The 20,545-nt window shown below is 39.6% G+C and overlaps 1 protein-coding gene across 19 annotated transcripts in view; it reads right to left on the bottom strand.

Annotated features, from left to right (window-relative positions):
- The window catches only part of SOX5 (SRY-box transcription factor 5), a 639,945-nt gene that overhangs the window by 18,731 nt on the left and 600,669 nt on the right, over nucleotides 1-20,545 (bottom strand). For 16 of the 19 annotated variants that reach the window (XM_085231458.1, XM_085231481.1, XM_085231450.1 and 13 more), the window contains 2 exons: nucleotides 18,081-18,258; nucleotides 13,144-13,316 (listed from right to left, as the gene is read on the bottom strand). In XM_085231458.1, the coding sequence (XP_085087584.1) occupies nucleotides 13,144-13,316; nucleotides 18,081-18,258 (351 nt within the window). The remainder of the gene's footprint in view (nucleotides 1-13,143; nucleotides 13,317-18,080; nucleotides 18,259-20,545) is intronic. The other 3 variants (XM_085231437.1, XM_085231445.1, XM_085231531.1) reach the window with 1 other exon arrangement.

Here is a 20,545-nt window from a genome sequence, read left to right as displayed (position 1 = left end):
GCACAGACTTAGCAGCTCTTTCTTTATGCAGTAAGCGCAGCTGTTGAAGTTGGAGGCACTCACATTCAGAACCACACTCTCCCTACATGATCTGATTGAGTCTTAAGGTCAGCAAATACTCCAGCATGCTGTCTGCAAGGTACACACTGGGTACTGCTCGTTTATCAGAGTTTGACTTAACAAGCCTACAGATGCTCCACCGCTATCCACCTTGTGCAAAGTTTGAGGTACAGCCACATCCGATGAAGTGTGTGAGGGAGGGCATGATGGAAGAGGAGAAGGGCAGGGGTGCCAGACATTGCTGCTGCACTACTGGGCTGCCGCACTTGGAGGTGCTCTCCAGGCATCTGGAAAAGAGGAGCAGGGAGCTCACCTTCTCAGCACGATTCCAATTTACTCCTTGCTCCTTAAATATATAATATGAATAACGTATTCAATCCCTAACTATAAGCTTGCAGATAAAAAGAGCTTCTGCATGATGTTGCTCTTGAAATGGAGGATGCCGAAACAGCTAGCTGCACTCTTCTGCGTTAATGTTTAAAAAGTTTGAAGTTAAAAAAAAAAAAAAATCAAGCAAAGATAAATATAAGGCCTGCTCTTTTCTAAACCTCTGCAACAACATTAGGAGAACAGAAAGACAGCAGTGATACTCTGTCAGGAAGCAAAAGCCCAGCTAATGTGAGCAGTGTGCTCATTTTCAGGCCTATGCTCTTCCTACAAAATACACTGCACTTGATTTTGCCCAATCCCAACATATAAAAGCACTTCTAAAATTACAAAATATCTGAAAGGGGCCAGGTGACATTCCGATGTTATTTTGATTCCAAGTGCTCAGTTGATAGGTTACTACTTTCAGTTTGATAGAAGCATCTCACCAGTTTTCTACAGAGCCTTTCAGTTCACGGAGAAAGTATTCATGGAAGCTCCAAAGTAACAAAAGATCCAAAGATCACAAATAAAATGGCAACCTGTTGGCAACTCTAGCACGGTCTCCTCTTAGAGAACATACTGAATAACTTCAGACAGAGATACATGCGGATTTTCAAATTCATATAGAAAGCACACATATTTATCATCGCTACCTTAAACTGATATAATTACATGTCCTTAGAACTGCCACCACTCCACTGTGCTGGAATTAGCTGTATAAACAGTAACGAAGCTGCGGTCATCCAGAGATAACAGGTGGAATACATGCATGTTGGTTTTGGCAGCACATGTTAATAAAACAGTTTTGACAAAGCACTGTACTGGACTCTGCCTTAAACTTGTTTTATCGTTGTATCAAACCCCACAAATGTTTGCTCTGCCATGCATAGGATGTGATGGGGAAAAGAGAGTTCAGCTGATGAAAGTCTACATGCTTGCAGGTTTTAAAAGCTGCAGGGAAATAACCAATGATAATCCCTACTCTTCAGGTTTGCCCCACACTTCAAAGGTATTGATTGCAATTCACCCCATGATTATTGCATGAGTGGCATCAAATGCAGCCTTAGATACAATCATGCTGGGAAGAAAAGGCAAGGCTTGTCCAAACCCAGGGGAGTGCTGTAATACTTCCTTGTGAGACCTGCTAAAATTACTCTGCATTAAGCAAGGAAAACAAACAGTAAGAAATGCTTCTGCTTTTGCAGGTGAAGAAATATTGGGATGCCTCGTTCAAGATAAAGTGTTACTTCCTCTTCTAAATTTCCGAATTTTGTATCTGGCCCCAGAAGATTGACTAGGTATCTTATGAACATCTTTTTTCCTCTTTAACTTCAGTGAAGAACTCAGGCAGATGTTGAGACAAACTAACCTAATTTCTGCTGGGACCGTAGGAGGGAGTCTGTACAGGCAGCAAGAGTCTTGTTGTCTGGATCACCTAAAATGCTAACTGGCAAAACAGAGGAGATAATACTGCAGAGAGCAATCCCACAATATCCCAATGGTTGAAAGCATAACCAGACAGTTTTCAACAATAGCCACAATGCAAGGAGAAGTTTCTAAAACTTCGTTAACCAAAGAAAGTAATCTGCTAGAGAAGACAGATCTGTAGTTCTGCTCCTAGCAATGTTCTAGTTATGTAGTTAAGTTTAAAAGAATAATAACAATAAAAAACAAAAAACAAAACATATACATACATGGAATGTGCCATGTAGAAAAAAAATTATATATATTAAAAATGACTAAGCACTGCAAGTCAGAGTCAGTTTTGTGGTCAGCTGCAAAAGTTACTTGGCTCTCTGTCAGGGATAACTGTTGTAGTTTAACAATACATTGATCTAAAAATGACAAGAACTTGGTTGCAGCCTCTTTCATGGAAGAAACATAAAACAAGAAGAGTCAAAACATATGTAGAACAGCTTGATAATCTTTGCCAGAACTCCTCCCACTACTATACAAACATGAAGTAAAACACTGGAAGGCCTGAGAAATGAAGACATTCTGACACATCTGTCCGATGCCCTCTGACCTCACCACCTCTGTTTTGCATTGGATCTGGGTTACAACCCAAAGGGTACACCTGAGACCCTGGACACACTTCCACTCCTGAAGGACTCACGGTTCCTCCACACTGCTTTGAATGCTGGGCATATGGCAGTGGACCTTTCCTCCCCTCTTGGAGACATCCTTTTGGCTGGGGTATTTGGCAATCACTGACAGCTCTCTGAACTCAGTTAGAATTGCATTTTGGCAAGACCTATTTTTCCGATTGTGTAATTCAAGGTTAGCAGTTTTACTGAAGCAGTCCACTCTTCAGTCTTCTGCTCCCATAGCCCTACTCCCATTTCCCCTGATACGAATATTTTCCCTCTAAGTTTGATGCCTGCAGAGATAGAGCCTTTGTAGAACAGCAGAGGAGTAGTACTCAGGCACATCTTTTCATATTCTCGCCTTTCTTTTTCCAAGCGAACTGAAGGGCCAGACTAAAAAAATGTGGTCTGCAAGGAGAAACTTGTTCATTAGTTCTTGCACCTAAGAATTAGAAACACACTGATGGACAGAGTGGCTGGTATCTTTGTCCTCTTTGGTGCTGACAAGTAAAACAGCTGCCCAGTATTGTCCTTTTTACTGTCCCATTTCCCCTGTCCCAAGTGCAGCTTGCCCAGATATTTAACATCCTGCTCTGAGGGAGTAATATTAAACTCTAAAGGTGGTATTTTCAAACAGTCTGAGTTTTAATACGCTAGTTTTTATCTTAGATTGTGAGCAGGCCTGGTGGCACCAGTGAATGTGCTTTGTGTTGCTGAAACAGAAGTCTTCTCACAGCAAGCTCCAGTAAATACCAACCACTCAGACATAAACCTTGCACAAAATCTTAACGTACCGAGCAGATAAACTGCTAGACTATGATCAAGCAATGAAAGTTCACTTCTGTTTACTACAGAAAAATATTTTTAAATATCAGACACACTGGTGGTGCCAGGTATTATTCATTCAACATTATGGCATTTTTCTTAGCTCCCCTAAAAGATGAAGAGTCTTATCCTACATCTGACACGAATGAAAACTTTGTAGAACTAATCTTTTTGTGCAATTCCTCTGCCTCTTGCAATAATAAACATCAGAATAGTCTGTGTTATAAAATCTTCATCCACTGTCTTCCAAAATATGGAAAACTGGAGGAAGGTAGGCATTACAGGTGACAGAGAGAGGGAAGAACTTGTGAGGTGTGCCCAGAAGTCTGCACAAGATGAATTATTTGCAGTTCAGGCTCTACTCCTGCATATTAATGCCATGCATCTTCAAAATGAATACTGTGCACATTGCGTATGTTCTATTTCAAGCTGTGTTACAATCCAGGTCATGTTATACCTGTAATTGCCATCAAAGAAGTTCTGACTTTTTTGGAAGGATCTTCTGCTTAGATTAAGGTGTAATAGATCACATTGCCCAAGTGTGCTGCTCTCATCAGTGAATTTAGCCATATAATTTCACAAAGAAAAGTGGTGTTATTATCCCTTTTTACCAGATGAGAAACTAAGTCACATATTAAATGATTTTTCAAAAGTTCCACATTTAGACTGGTGGTTTAGGAACTGCACTCCCAAATCTTATCTAAAACTTGTAACCTCAAGCTTCTCATTTCTTTGTGTGTGTGGAATTGTGATTCTTGCTGATGGCACATGTTACTAAGGAAAGTGAAATAAAATATGAGCAGTTACAGATCCACCATTACAATAGACCTTACTTAAGTAACGCTTGCAGGGCTGTAAAACTCATAAAAAGCACATGCATGAAATGATAAAATAGAGTGAGACTTTCAAATGTTGACTCAGTAATTGTTAAACCCCTTCTGGCTGCACAATTTTATAGTTTTCTACTGTACTAATGAAAAGGGAAGAAACAACAAAGAAGGGTTTTAGCCTTCCAATTATATAAACTCTGTGGACCACCAAAGAAGATGAAAGATTATTTATAATGTCATGGCAATTCATCATTTGGGAGATTTTTTTTGTTGTTGTTGCATCAAAGTTGAGTATGAAGAAACAATGCATTCACCACCCCCTCAGCTCTTGCAGTCTTGCTTATCTGAAATCTCTCTTTCACAGAATAATCCACCCACAGAATCTAAAAGCAGCATTAGAAGACAGAAAATATCTTTCCTTATTTGTAGCTCCTTCTGATTTTATGGTACTTCTTTCAGAATTTTACATTAAGTCTTAATTGGAATTACAATATTTGGTTAAGGAACAACATATTTGCTTTAGGGCATATATTCATAGTTTGGCCCAATACTGCCTGAAAATCATTGTATCTAATTTGTAATATATATGAAGTACTATGGACTCAATGGATAGGTGATCTATTAGGGATTACAGGAAAAAAAAATCTGAGAGATTGAACAGGCCCAAGCACTTAACCACTCTTCTCTGGAACATACACTGAACCACGGGGAGAATTCACTAATTTGTAATAGCCATTTTCTTTGTCATACTCCGTTGGATGTGGGTCTTTGCTTTCTAAGAGCTTCTTAGTCAGTACCTTTCAAAGCTCTGGAAGTAAGACAGAGTCCAATTAAATAAAAGGGGAAAAATTCTCAATAAATTGGCAGCCTCTAAGGGTCAGCTCCCTAAGCTATATGTTTTAAATTCTTTATTCTAGGAAGAATGACTTCCTTGGCAAAATACTGTATTTGACTTGGAAACAAACTTATGGAAAGTAGCAGTTCTACAGGAAATTAGGACACTGAGGTCCTCCTTCACTTTGGTCATGAGCTCTGAGAGATAGCGTAAGCCAGGACTTTTAAATGAAAATGCAGGTAGGGTTGGATCAGTCTGTTTCTTTAAGGAAGAAAAAAAAGGAAAGCAAAAGCAAAGCAGAATGATGAGACACCGCCTCCTTCCTACAAAAGTTTTTATAGTGCAGACATAGGCATTGACCTCTACCAAATCCAGCTGTAATCCGCTGATTGCAAATAGGTTAAGAGTTGTATGACCCAGTTTCTCATCTACGCTGCTTTCTGCGCTTACATGCTCTGTTAAGTTTGCCTGCATTGTTCAGCTGTTCTGCACAAAACTGAGCAGGATAGCGATCATGATATATTCCTGCCATTGTGAAGACTTTTGAGATCTCTGTGTGAAATGCGCCATGTAAACTCCAATGAAAGATTTCACAGCAGGTCAGACAGAGCTGTTATAGCTGGCATTGGAGGCAAGGAAGGGCTAACTGGGGAACAGAGGTAGTAGAGCAAAAACAAAGCTAGATGAAAGTCACAATCCATGCAGCATATCCTTAGAAAGAGTGTACACACGTAAAGAGAAAGCAAGAACAGTCTCTACTTTCCTGCAATTGTATTAAACAACAGGCGGGTCAACAGTGCAGTAGCATTACAGACATGCATACCATTCTCTTCCATTTTTCCCTAGAAAGTATTAAAATCGTGAAGACTACTGTACATTTAGTTACATTTCTTGTAGTCCTAGTGAAAACATTGACATAGTACCTAGCTCATCTCCTAAGAAAGAAACTGCCACATTTTGCTAGCCAGAAGTTAAAGCTTATTAGTTTGTCTCCTCCCTAGCATTAGCATCAATACTGCCCAAGGCAAAGTTCAGCACCCCAAAGACAAACGTGTTTGTCAATGGGTTGAGTACCTGCAGGCTAGGATGGACAGAACTGAACAGGCTGGCCTTCAAGGGGCCTTGGGAAGCATGGTTTACTGAAGGACTGGGTCCAACCTCTGTTACACTGGAGGGAGGTACTGCACTGATGCTGGTGCCCATGTATGTAAGTGCTTAAAACCCAAGCTACTGGGGCCATGTGATTATGCAAACATAATAACATTTCAGGAAGTAACTAGCTCTTGTGGCTGCAGGGTAAAGTTTAGAACTTAACCTGAAAAGCTCAAAAACCTCAAAATGGATACAAAGAACTCAAATGAATTGTATGATTCTTTTTCAGAAGGAAGTTGATCCATCTTTGTTGGTCTTAATAAAATTTCCACTAGGGTATAAGCAGTTGCAGTCCTCATCTATCTACACTAGCATGAGAACACTTCCAGTCTTTGCTCTTTGGGGCGAATGAAGACTGAAGTTCCCATTCGGATTTTGACAACTGCAAGAATACAGGGTTTTCCTCTTGCCTCCAGATGACCTTCTCCCTGACCTCACACACACATCTGTGGGCAGCATTTGTCCTTCTCTCTGCATTTTTCAATTTTTATTAGCTAACCCTGCCCATGTATTCCACCATAATGATGTTCTAAACACACACACGCACACTTAATTTTCCTTTGAAAAACACATCTGAACATCAAGTAGATGATGGTCAATCAGGGAAAAGAAAAGGCGTTTAAAATAAAGAGCTAAAATCCTTGCGGGAATTAAAAAAAATCCTCATGCAGAATCTCTCCCTCTCATGCGTAGGCACTTGCTAACTGAGAGTAGTGGCACTGTGACAAAAGTAGCAAAACCAAAAGCAGGCTTTACTAAAAGAAAAGGGGGAGGGGAAGTCTTCCACTGGCCATCTGTGAAAATAAGGCATGTGGCCATTAAATGCAGAGGCTGTAAATATAAATATACACAAGCTCCACAAAGCAAATGGCAAAAAAGTGATGGGGGGGAACAAGGAAAAGAAAAAAAAATATATAAACTTTCAGTCGAACTAAATAAAAATGCTTAATGCTTCGTTACCAAGGCTGTGCAAAAGCAGTTTTGATTTTTGCAGCATGAAAGTTTGACGTATGTCTTTAATTAAATTTGAGAAAAGTTTTAGGAGACATTACAATGGATACAGTAGCCCTGTTGAATAGAGGACTCCCCTGATACGAGTGATCCTGTTGAGACTGCTGATTGGACTTACTGAAAGGCTGACATACAGGGTGATGGATGGGTGATGACATAATACCTGCTTGCCTTGTTGTCATGCTTTTTGAAAACTGTCTGCTCTGTGTTGATAGCATTAACAAAGAGGACTGCAAAACGCATACAAGAATTTCTGTTGGCAAAGGAACTCAGTAAGATAAAATTAGGAAGACAGTAGGGAAAAGGGGGATAAGAAGTGAACATACAGTTGTTGGGATGATATGTTAATCTTTGTGCTGTAAGGTGATTTAGAGCCTGTATTGGCCCATTGTCCACAGGATATATTCACTAGTCCCCATACTGCATAATAACTATTCCGAACAGAAGAATCTTTTCTCACACTGAGAGAGAAGAACAAAAACATCACAATGATCATCTTTCCTAGTGTTTTATAGGCCAGCAAGGAATAGAGCAGCTACAAAGTACAGGACATATATATTAGCAGTCTGCAGAACGTGCAGGGCTAAGTCTGCGTGTATGTAATGTTAGCGGGTAAGACAGCCTCTGCTAGTCACTGGAAATGTCAAAGTATTTTGCCAATAAATTCTGCACAGATTATGAAAATGGGCAGGTTTTAACTTTAACAGAGTGATTTGCTTTATGATGTTTGTACTGCACCTCTGGACTTACTTCCAGGGCGTTTCTTCTGTCTGGGGAGCCCAGCTCGCACCAGGTCTCATTTTCTCCAGTTACAGTCATTACAACTTACTCTGGTCTGAGCCACAAGCTCCCTGTGTTTGCAACAAGCTCTGGGTCAGGATTTACCAATCCTTTCCTTTTTTTCTCCTTCCTGTCCTTCTCCATTCCACCTTTTTATCAACTTTCTGGTTTAAATTTAACCATTAGGGGAATAAGAAAATAAATCCGTTATTGAAAGAAAATGCTTTACTGCAAGAGAAATTTAAATCTCATGTGTTAAAAAAGCTTCTTCTTATGCCCTTAGTAAAGTGAGCTGTAGTGTTTTATTTCTCAAAGGCAGCAGGATCTGCAGGTTTGAGATTCTTAATATCCCCGTCTTCCCCAAGGGGAGAGCAGGGACAGAATTCATTTCAGCTCAGCAGATCACAGCAGTTTCTTAAGAGTTAACTCTGCTCTCCCCATCCATCAGGCAGCCAGCGAGGCATCAGAAAGGAATGATGGATGTAAAATTATTACAGGGCTGCCACCCGATATACTTACTGCCATTTGTAACTAACGCTGGAACTGACACACTTTTTTCATTATTAAACATCCACATTAAGTCAACATTGGTCACTGTCATTTCATGTTTGGCACTCTCTTAAGGGGAAGGAGGGAGAGCTGGGGATAGAAGTGGAAGGGTTGAATGGGAGGGAAGGCATCTTGAACCTGATGGTCCACAACCATAGGTAATATGTAGGCTCTTGCTTACAAAACAGGAATAAATATTGTTACAAATAGCTCTTTAGCTACATCCCAGTAGACAAGTACATGTCAGAGCCTTTCAGAAGGGCACACTCCTCACAGCAAATGAGAAAATTTGTACCACGAGTTAAGCCACGCTTGAGCATGGGATGTTTACATATGTGAATCATCTCAGAGCATGCTATGAGTGCTCATGCATGTTCAACATGCTCGCATGGCTACGTGTACTTACACAGCAGTGCCAGCTGCACAAACCTTCTGCAGCAAGCTCCAGCACTGCGTGTACCAGTGTACACAGAGAGCTCAAAAAACCTGCTTATGTGTCCCCTTCCTCCTTTCTCAGTTACCCGAGTGCACACATGGATGTTTAAAACTCTGGCTACAGTCAGAAAATCACTGGCAAGCTCTGTGCAAGTTTGTGCTGTGTATCTGTGCAAGAGCACGCTGTAGGTTTGCATGCATGCACACACATGCTGGCTCTCTGTGTTTGTCTATGTCTTTTGCAAAGGAACAGTCAGTTTTGGGGCCGAGCAAACGTAGCAGAGTCCACTTTCTGATGCTGCTCATTGTGGTGTTTGCACTAGATGACAATCTGTGCTTTCAGTTACATGTATAAAAGGTATCACTGTTTATGTATAGTACCTATCAAGCTATAATTAACTGGAGATGACAATTACAAATAGAACTATGCTCCTAGGTTTCCAAGAAACCAGAAAAACATATACACACACTTCCCATTTATACACAGAAATGTTTCCAAGAAAAGTAAAGTAAAAATATGCTTTATTGCATTTGCAATTAAAATAGGTTTTACTAAAATCCATGTTCATCATGATGTTCATGGTTTTTACTGTAATCCTCTGAAAATCAAATCCCTCAAGATGGTCCAAGTTGGATGCCCATAAAGTGACTCACCCAAATCATCCTAGCCATTCTTTAAAAATCGTTCCTTATTTATGACAGCTTTTATACACCGCCTCTCCTGTTCTACACAATTCCTGTCTGACTATTGCCTTTCAGCTAGCAGGTCTGCTTGTCTGTGAGGATCAACCCACCTGGGAACGGAAGTGAGATAACAGGTCATGGACACGTGTGGAGAAAAGCCTTGGGAGTTTTAACAGACTCCCAAAGACGATTTCCAGCCCTGAAAGATAAATCCCTACGAACAGTATAACTTACGTGTCCTGAGCTATAAAGGACCTACCTTCAGTGGTAGGCTGCAATAGCAATTAATACAACAAGAATGCCAGAAGTCTCAGAGAACCAGAAGTCTCCAAAGCTACATTAGCCACTGCAGCAAAGCAAAGAATATTTGGAATAGCCCAGGCCAGTGTTTGTTGCATATAAAGACTGAGATCACTCTGAAGGAAGAAGGGAGAGCAATCTTCTGCACAGAACTACGGATATACACTTCTAAGTACGAGTATGTCCATGTACACACAGTCACATGCCTTAGCTGAACCTCTCAGTTCTGCCCCTCACTCCAAAATTTCACTGTAAACAAGGAAACAATGAGCACACAACAGTTGCAGAAGCTCAGGCGCCGTCCTGGTGGGACCCTGAGCTTGTGAAGAGAAACCCTCAGCGATAACAATGCAGCATTTCTATTTCTTGCTACCCACCTTCCCAACTCTTTTTCTTTTCCTCATAAGCAAACAAATAACAACAACAACAAATGGAAACAAATCCTGCTTTTACCAAGAGAGAAAACTTCAACTCGAATCCGAGGACAAACAGCCAAAAACTTCAGAGAAGCTGGGATATGGACCTGAGTTTCACAGCTGTCCTCTTTCCTTCTGTTACATCAGATGCAAGAGAAAGTTCAGGAGACCCTATAACAACTTCAGTGCAACTTCTTAACTAGTGCTTATTGTGTCAGCTCAAGGAAATCTCAAATTTGGTTCTGTCATTTCCTGTCTCCACATAAAATAAAATAAAATAAAATAAAATAAAATAAAATAAAATAAAATACATTGGTGTGGCCCTGAGAAAGTTTGGGCATTTATTGTATAAAATAAACCAAACCCTACAGTTGCTTTAAAAAATCCTTCAATTGAGCAGACAATTTTTTCTTCCTGCTACCATGTAAAAGAACTCCTCCTTGCCTTCCACAAGCCCACCAGGAGGCACGCATTAGGAAAATAAACTTCAACCCGGGTTGAGGGTGAGAAGTGAAAACAGAAGGGTAAGAAGAATCCCAACAATAGGAAAGTAACAGAATAAAGTGAATGCAGATGGTTCCACTCCTGTTACTTAATCAAAAGGCTGTGCAGAGTCACTAGAGCCAGCATAAAGTCATGTGTTAGAACAACAGCTGATCTGTATTAAAGAAGATTAACTCGCAATGCCATGGTGGAGGGCCTGGGATTATTTTATGTACTTCCATTGCCGAACAAGCCGTCAGCACAATTACTGCCCTCCGATGTGAATGACTGATCTGTAACCACAGCTAAACAGCATGCTGCTTAGGGGCCTGGGTGCTTCATGAAGATGAATTTCCATACCATCAAAGTGCTTTTAATGGGCTTCCTGATCCAACCACAAGGCCTGCTTTGCAAGTATATAGAACTCAGGATGAAGGCTTCCTGTCCAAAAGGATTTGGTCGGTTGTCACTTGACAATTCCCAGCCAGCACAAGGGAGGAGAGGGGGGAGATAGGTAGAGTTGTCTCTGCTTTGGAGGATTAAAAAAAAAAAAAAAAAAAAAAAAAAAAGGGTACAGATGCTTTCTGAATGCAACCAACTGCTGTATCCACAGCTGAATTCAATGCGCTTAACAAATAACGGCAATTTAGCTATGCTTGCAAGGAATAGCTTGAGTCACTTTGCATTAGCATCTGGCTGAGTGTTAAAGTCATTTCTACATGGGGAGCAGAGAAAAGAAATTTCTGCTCCGAGCATCCTTTCAAGAATGCTTAAATATTTGAATATAAATTCCTTTGTGCTTGTGATCACCTCTTCTTCTATCTGACACTCTGCTTTTCCCTCTCCTTCTGGTACTCCTCTATGTGAAATGCCATAAACATGCTCCATCCCTCTCTTTCTTTCTCTCCCCATACCAATGCTCTTGCTGTTCTAAGAGAGACTGTAGGTACCGCAGGATACCTATTACACTGACCTCTTTTTTCCTTCCCCTTCCTCTCCAGAAAGTGCACAAAATTGGAGCCATTTCTACTTCACTTACACCCAGCACAGACTGATGAAAAAAGTACAGTAGTGAGAGATACACATGTAAAATTCATTATCCAGACTTCTTAATTCTCAAAGCTTATTGATTGAATTCCATCTAAATCCACGGAAAATGAAAAGCTACCCAAATTAGCTATCTGCTAATTCTGGACAATACTGTTTGACTCACAAGCTTCCTAGGATGAATGACTTTCAGGTTTCTGCTAAATAGCTGATCATTTCAATTAATTCTTTTTTTTCTGTGCCTCTCATCGATTCACACAAGGCCTGATAGTGAAAAGCCACTAGCAGAGGTCTCAGTAAAATTCAGTTTGTACCAAATGCAGCAACAGTCATTTTAGCTATATAGAACAATAAAGGCTGTGCCATCTCAGAAAACACTACAGGGGAAAGAGGAGAAACTAAGGAAAAAGTGTTGCTATGCATATGATATTGAGACACACGTAGGTGCTGAGCTGCATGTAAATCTCATGTGGCAGCACTGTAAGGACAACTTACAGATGTGGCAGCAAGGACTAGCTGATTTATTTACCCTCCACAAGCCAGGACAGTGCAAGCAAAGACATCAAGTACTTCCAGAGAAAAGCAAGAAATCACAAACTTTTCAGCATACTCCACAGTTAGAGCATATACATGTTTTCCACAGGTACTGACTTTGCTGCTGTGTTGTTACAGCACAACTTCACAGGCCCATACATTCCGCTGCTTCTACATTTCACTGAAAATATTTGGTGCAGTTCATGTTGTCAATTCTCCATGTTTTCAATTCTGTTAAGTCACCTAATGTGACATGACAGTGCTACATTGCAATGGTCACAAAATATCATACATGACAACTTCACAAGGCTAAATACCCAGAAGCTGAGCCTGACTATCAGCAAAGCTTATGCTCCTAAAGAAGCTTGAATATTTTCAAATCCAGCTCATCTCACAAACACATGTAAGCATTTCCATAAAGCAAGATTTCCACTTAGGCCCAGAGATTTCCTAGATCACCTTCTCATAATGCATGCTGACAGTCTGGATCAGAGAATTAGTGGCCTCCAAAGTTCTCATCTCTGCTGCCTCCTCCCTCTCCCCCATGTCTCTCCAGGTCTTTCTCTCGTGTCAGCTTTTGGCTGTGGTTTTCATTTTGCCTTTCACTATTTTGAAAGCAGCAACTATTTTGTTTAAAAAATGGGAAGAAGAAAATAGAGCAAATAAAAAGAGGAAAAAAAGGAGGAAGGGACTATGTAAGTAGAGGCAACCTCTGGGGATTTGCAGAAGCACTCACAGCCACTGACCTTTTCTGTCCTGCAGTTATTGAGACCCAGACTATTCACAACAGCCACCTTCCCGTCCAGCACCTGTTGTTCCCTCCGAAGTTGTTCCTTCATCTGCCGAGCCTCCTGGATTGCCTTGGTAACAGCATCATGGTCATTTAAATAACCTGACGACGTGATAGAAGAAAGGATATCTTAAAAAAAGAAAGTTACAAGAAAATACTTTAGATTTCATCGATGGAATTCATCAGTATTTTTTTATTATTCATGAGAAACAGTTAAAAGGCACTGTCCATAAACCTGCCTGCCTATGCTTTGTAATTCTATTACTGTTAGGTAGAGCCACCTGGATATAAAGCACGAGGAACATCAGTATCAGAATCACTGTCCCAAGATTTGATCCCATTAGCTTCAATATTGGTTAGCCCCATGGTTTGCATGCCGCAGGATGTAATTGGATAGGAGTTAAGGGAAGCTTTGATCATGCCAGCAATCCCAAACTCGGAAAAATAGACCGTTTTATTCTTCCCTGTCTTAAAACTTGTGAATACATTAAAATAAACCACAGGTGGCGGTGGTTTGCTATAGATATGACACACATAATGGCTGGGAAGAGAAGCCTCATCCCCTATCTGCTCCCCACCACCACCTGTCACTCAGCACTGCACAAGAACCCACAGCCACACGGGCCTGCATGCCCACTCCCATTCATGCCCCTAATAGCAGGTCAAATGTCCACTGTTTTGCTGCAAATTCACAGCCTGGGGCTTAGCCTTCGTAGTCGTGGAATTATTTCCTTTTAAAATGTTACAGGCATCACCAGCACAGCTAATACTATTTCATTTTAAATGTGACACTTTGTCATTTTTTTTTCCTTTGGCGTACTGTAGATTATACTTATTATGATCTGCATGTGATTTGCAGGATAGAATACTGATGGGGGACTCCAAGCTCCAGTCTATTTTTCCAACATTAAAGGAGAGGCTAATATCTAGCCATCTCCCTCCCCCTCTCCATATATACGCATACGCACACACACTTTTTTCTGTCTTTTAACTAGGGCATAAAAATGGCATAAAATGAATCTGTAATATGAAATTGCCCAGAAAAGGGACTTCTGTTTGTGACATGAGGCTAAATCTAACCAGATCCATTGGTGAATTGTGACAGATGGAGGGACTGTGAGACAGAAGGCAGGCACTAATCACACACAAAATGACCGGCTTGCCTCAACATGTTCCATGGATTCCAGCAAACTTTACACCCTAATCCATTTTTAGAACAAAAAACATCTGGGCCATAAATCCTCTAATCTGCCAAAACACGCTATTAAATCCCATGATTTGTTGAAAAACACTAAGATTAAAGAAAGGAAATATAAAATGGCTAACTGCCGTGTTAGGAAAGTGTTATTAATACTCTTTCTTTGTCTCAATTATGAATGTTCTGTTCCTAAAGAGCCTTGTCTAATCATGTCAGATTACACATCCTTGTTGTATTGCTAGACTCTTCTATCTGATCCACCGATTGCCAAAAATCGTAGGACATTGTCTTGCTGCTTATAACATTTCAGGGGAGGAAGCTGATGTCAGATTAGTTCAGTGCTGCACTGCTAGGAGGATTTCATTTTGGTTTTGGGTTTGATTGTTGGTGTTTTAGATTACAGACACAACAGGACTGATCTTCTGGGCAAAAACTGGAAAAAAAGTTTCTGTGCAGTTTGACTATTGCTAATTGTACTAACAGGTAGCATTGGCTAACTACCCCAAATCTTGAGAGAGTTTCATATGAAATAACTCAATCCACACTGCTTTTATCAGCTGTTCCTGGTCAGCAATTCCAAGCCAACAGAATTCCAGTAATTCCATCTTTCCCAGCGTAAGAAAGCATACAGCCTGCACCAACACAGCGCTACTGGTTGATTTTTTTTTTCACCTCCATTTTAAGAACTTGCTTGGTTTCTTCCCCTCTTTGCATCTGTTACTGATGAAGCTTGCATGTAGTCAGAATAAATTAGAAAGGAAGCAAACAAACAAACAAACAGTAGTACTGCTTCTGCTTGTGCTCTTGATTGGGCTAGGTATAATACTTTCAATCTGTAAAAGCTGAATTTGCCTAGGAACTGGAATTCATGCCCTCCTCCAGACTATTTGGCTTTTCCTGAATACTGCTATCTTTGAGACAGTTTGGCACATGATAGTGAATAAAAGCAAGCACTCCTTATGTTTTTCAGTAGCTGCCAAGATGCTGGTGTGCAGGGAAATGATTAATATAGAAGCGAGTTGAATGTAAATTATTGTTGTTTAGGGTAGGTGGTGAATTATTGACAGAGAGGGGAACTGCATTACGTAAAATGCATTTAGTTGCAAGGATTGCCAAACTAACATAGAGATGTTGAAGATAATGGCAAAGGGCAGAGAGGAGTTGTTTCTGTTTTTAGTACACGGACATATGCCTATTCCCAAAAAGAAATGCTTGGATTTAAAGTCATACATGAAGCCATGACATTTGTGACTGCTCAGTCTGTAGCATAATTTATACTCTATAAGGAGAGCTCTATAAAAGGATTATGAAGCTGTATGCCCAAGTGTAGCCACACTCTCAGCCACAGGAGGCTGCAAGTTTACGTGCCCAAGATGCAGCCTGTGAACTGCTGGTGCAGTGAAAGGTGCCAGCTCAGCTACATCTCAGCAAGGTGGGCCATGCACATTTACATCAAACAGCTTGTTTCTTGCATTGACAGCCTTGATCATTCAAACGGAGGAAGTAACTCTCTGGCAAATGACTGCATGCTTCCCAAAGACCTTCCCAGGAAAAATCTATCTCAAGATAAAAAAGTATACTAGTCTCTCATAGTTCCTTTGTTAAAATGCTATCAAGTTTTGTTTGTTTGTTTGTTTGTTTTTTGGTGGCGTAGCTCCTACTGGAGGGAGACCTGAAATGTTCTATACGCTTTTTCTAATGTCACCAAATGATTTAAGTATGGTAATGAGCTTTACGTGCTATACCTTTGGTGGTACCTAGCCTAGCACTTAGCATGAAATGACCTGTAAAATGTTCACAAGCTCTTTCTTCTTGTAGTTCTCCAGGATAGATTCGTGTTAGTTGTAGGCTGTGCTGTCCAGCTCCTGCACCACAATTAAAGACTGCTTATCTTATATATACAGTATGCATAGTTATACTGCTCAGCAACCTCAAAAAGTCACTTTCTATATTTGTAGCTAGGAGATATACAGCAGTGAACTCTATGTCATTAACAATAACTTAAGTATGTTATCTTTTGCTCCACAGTTTTCCATGGTTTATTAATGGTATAACACATTAATTCTTCTTACAAGAATGACCTTTAAAGCTCCATTCATCCTCACAGCTTTTATCCAATTACATTATCACTCATTATAGGTACAGCATTTCAAAATCCGCATTTTGTTAAAAGAAGTAAATTGCAGGGGTCTCAAACCTACGTAAAATATCAGGTTGGAAAAGAGAGAAGAGGAGATGTACTACGCTGAGATGCAGGTTAGATGCTTGACACCATATCTAAATGTGATGCTCACTCTACCTAGGACAAAAATTTCAAAGTGAAAAAACTGAAATTTGGGGCATTGTACATGGAGATTAGTAGGGTCAACCAAATTAAAGATGAAATACATTATTAACTAACAACGTTAAACAGTGAAAGGCTAATAAGAATAATATATGCGTTAATAATTAACAATAATTAACAATAATAATTAACATTATGAAATATTTACACAATTGTAACTTGTCATACTAAATAAAGTTATCTTTTTTTCTGTAGAACATAGAAGCATATTTACTGTCTGATATTTGTAACCCTCATCAACATCAGCAGTAATTGTGTATGCACAGTGGAAGGGTAATACAGTGGGAGCTAGATATGTTTTGAACATTGGGTTTAAGTATGTGTCTTCCTGGTATCTACTGAGGTAGAATACAGACTACAGGGATCTAGGGAGAAACCCATGGAGATGCAAAATAGTTTCACTACACAGTGCTGAGATATCACAGGATTTGCTTCTGATTGGTCTGGCCCTATGCTTCCTTTTGTTCTCTGTGCCATCTCTGAAAATGGTCAACCAGAGATGTTTCACATCTCTGTGAATTAAGCTACAACAATCTTCCTCAACTGCCTAAACACAACTTGATTTATACACTGAGATCTTAGTTCATGTTACATTAAATCACTTCTTGGAATATAATGTTTTAGTTAGAAAGCTGAAGAATAAGGTGCTTGCATATATTATTCTCACACACACAAAGAGAAGTCCCTTTGACACACTGGACTTGTAAAATCACCACTAAGACCATTCTTATCTGGATGGTCCTTAGGCAAAGAGCTAAATGGGACAGGAGGAAAAATTTACATTATTTTCTGCCACAATTAAAAGCAGTCAGTTAAGACTGTTCTAAAGATACATCATCAAGCTTGTGGTTTTTTGAATGAACCTAGCAATTGTGTTGCTAATGAGACTAAGATAATACTCTATGCAGCTTTTTAGTAAACTAAACACTAACCGTAATTTTTTGCAAATATATATTTGCATATGTAGATTTTTAACTTAAAGGGATTTTTTTTTAAAAATTGATTCATCATTTGCTTTTTTTTTTAGCTGACACAGTAGAAAACCTTGTATCTTTAATGCCTGCCATTAGACAGGTGCCTATTTTTAGTGCATGCAGTTAAATAAACAGCATTTATTGACTATTATTGATAAAGCAGTATCTGAAAAAATACAGGCCTTTGTTCTCTGAGTCTGTAAAAGTTCACATACTCTTTCTGAAATAGTAAGTCCATGACAGTTTGTTTATTGACATCAATAAATGCAGTGTTATGATCAGCCTTTGACATCTCATACACCAGTGTCTGATAAATGCCCAGTTTTGAATAGCAGCTATTAACTGTTACGAGGAGGGTCAAGTGAAAGTGGTCTTACCTATTGTGTTAGCTCTGGCCGAAGGACTAGCTAATGTTGCTGGCACAGAGGATTTTAGTGAACTGGCCCCACTATTTATTCTCAGAGTTGGCATATGAGGAGAGGTGGGTGACGTGGGAGACTTGCCATCAGATGTCTTGGGTTTGGCTGAAAGGTTCAGAGGCTGGGCCACTTCATCCTACGATGAGCAGAAAATACAAGAACGTTATCAATAAACTGCTGTTGGCATACCACCATCTAAGCAAAAACAGGTTTTTTTCAGCTCATATAAACCTCTAAACCTGTAAGGTTGTATGATGTGTATTAAGATCAAATGTGATACCACCTTGTCATTCCTTTTCGGAATTGAAATGACTGATGGACTGGAAAATGAGCATGATACAATCAGAGAACACTCTCCACTTGCACTTTTCATGTAGGAATTGTCCCTGAAGAAATTATTCACATTAACAAGACATATGCTTCCACAATGAAAACGAAGAGAATTTTTACAGTTAAACTTTATTATTATTTTGTTGTAAACTTGATGTTGAAGAGAATTCTCACTTAAAATTCAACCACTACAATCCAAACTAGGCAAATCTGTTTGACTTATTGGTCTTTGTTGTTATTTTGGTGGTTTTGGTGTTGTTTTTTGTTTGTTTGTTTCTTGTTTTCCAACACATGCTTTCCTCTGAACTTCCTAGGCTTAGAATTTCAGGTACAAAAATATCACAGGAAACATATACTTCTTTTTCACTACAACAGGAGAGCAAGAAGATCCTGCCATTTCTTCCAACAAGATTTGAAATAATAACCTGGACAGTTTTGCATAAGCCCCTAGATTTTCTCCTATTTTCCTTGCTAGGCTTCAAGATTTCATTAATCATTACAATGCAAAAATAGAAATTTTAGGCGACATTTTTTGCAGGAAAATTGGAATTATTCCTAAATCTAGCTTGATTACACATAGTAACAGACACTGCTGCAGAACATGTTAAAATCCAAAGGCATATGTTTTTATTTGATCATAATATGTAATAGCAAGAAAAAAAAACAACAGGCAAGAGAAAAAAAGTATTTTCAGAAAAGGGGATACTTTAGAAATGATTTTAAGTGTCTTTAACTAGCCAGAAATAATGTATGTAGTATTAGATCCAACCATCATGTATTAGTTTAGCTTTCCTCTGCCCGTGTGACCTAGGAAAACCACCCCTTAGCTAAAGAAGTGCTTCAACACACAGTGCTGTTTCAGCTCCAGGCACTGGATAAGTTGATTCTTATCTCCTTAAGTTCTAAGTACATTTCCTGTTAAAGAATTATTCCTGAGTTACAGCAATTCAACGCTGACTAGAATTAGACTCATAAGGTTTGAGGGTTTTACTGCTGCTGCTAAGGTATCTGTAACTATTGTCATATAGCACTGACTTTTTTCCACAGAAGGTGGTGTGCTGCAGTAAAGAAGGAATTTTATACTTAGCTGCCACACATGCAAGTACGATGTAGATGTATGACTCCAAACACAAGACAATTTTGCAAAGTACTGTGATATAACTTTTCAATTATCTTAAAGAAGCAAGTTCTGAGCTAGATGCTTTTGTTATGTTTCTTCCACCAGTGGATTTAAAATGAAGTACAAGTTCATCTGTGTTAGAATAAAATAGATTAACATACGTTAAACCGAAGTAGACTTGCTCTGCTGTTCTGCTGATTTCAATTAAAAAAATCCCACAACAGTGCAACAACAAAGCCAGAAATGAGACAGCTGCATAAAAGCCTAAGTTCAAGCTAACCAGTGAACTAACAAAGCATAGTGACCTGAAGAGCAAAGTCATCTGTTTAGAAGATAGTATTAGAAGCAATGCAAACCTGCCTATAGACTTGTTCTAAGTCAATTCAAGATGTGTTATTTTCCATGTATATTCAATTCCCAACCTCTATTGCAAGTGTCAACAAAAGGGGCTGATTAGTTTTAGATATGGTAGTAAAAGCTGCAGCATACTCTCTGGCCACAGAAAATCTGGCTGAGAGCAGCACTTCAGTTCCTGCAGACAACAAAGTCATGGATGGCAAGGGCTCTCACTACCAAGTCAGCTTGGATTCTGATCTGCATTCTTGTACTAAAACATTTTTTTCAGACTCATCCTTTACTAAATCTCTGTTCCTATCAAGTTTATTTCCTTCTCTTGTCTCATTCCCACTCTCCTTCCTCAGTTCGTCCGTTCCATTCTTATAGCCTGGTGTGAAGACAAAGTCTTGCAAGTTAGAAATGGGGGAAGCATTTTCTCCACCACAGGCACCCAGTGATGAAGTTGTCTCTGTAACTATTCTTGGTAGTAACAATGCTCTTCTTCATTCAAGTCAGCACAGCTTCTCTGGAGCCAAGAAGTATAAGGCCTTGTGGAAATAATAGAAGCCGACAGTTCCAGAGCTGATAAATGTCATTCCAAATTGCCCCTTCATTCACTTTCACTATGTGTTCAGGC

This window comes from Meleagris gallopavo, chromosome 1, assembly GCF_905368555.1.
Source record: "Meleagris gallopavo chromosome 1, MGAL_WU_HG_1.1, whole genome shotgun sequence".
NCBI lineage: Eukaryota > Metazoa > Chordata > Aves > Galliformes > Phasianidae > Meleagris > Meleagris gallopavo.
This window is presented reverse-complemented; position numbering and strand designations above follow the sequence as displayed.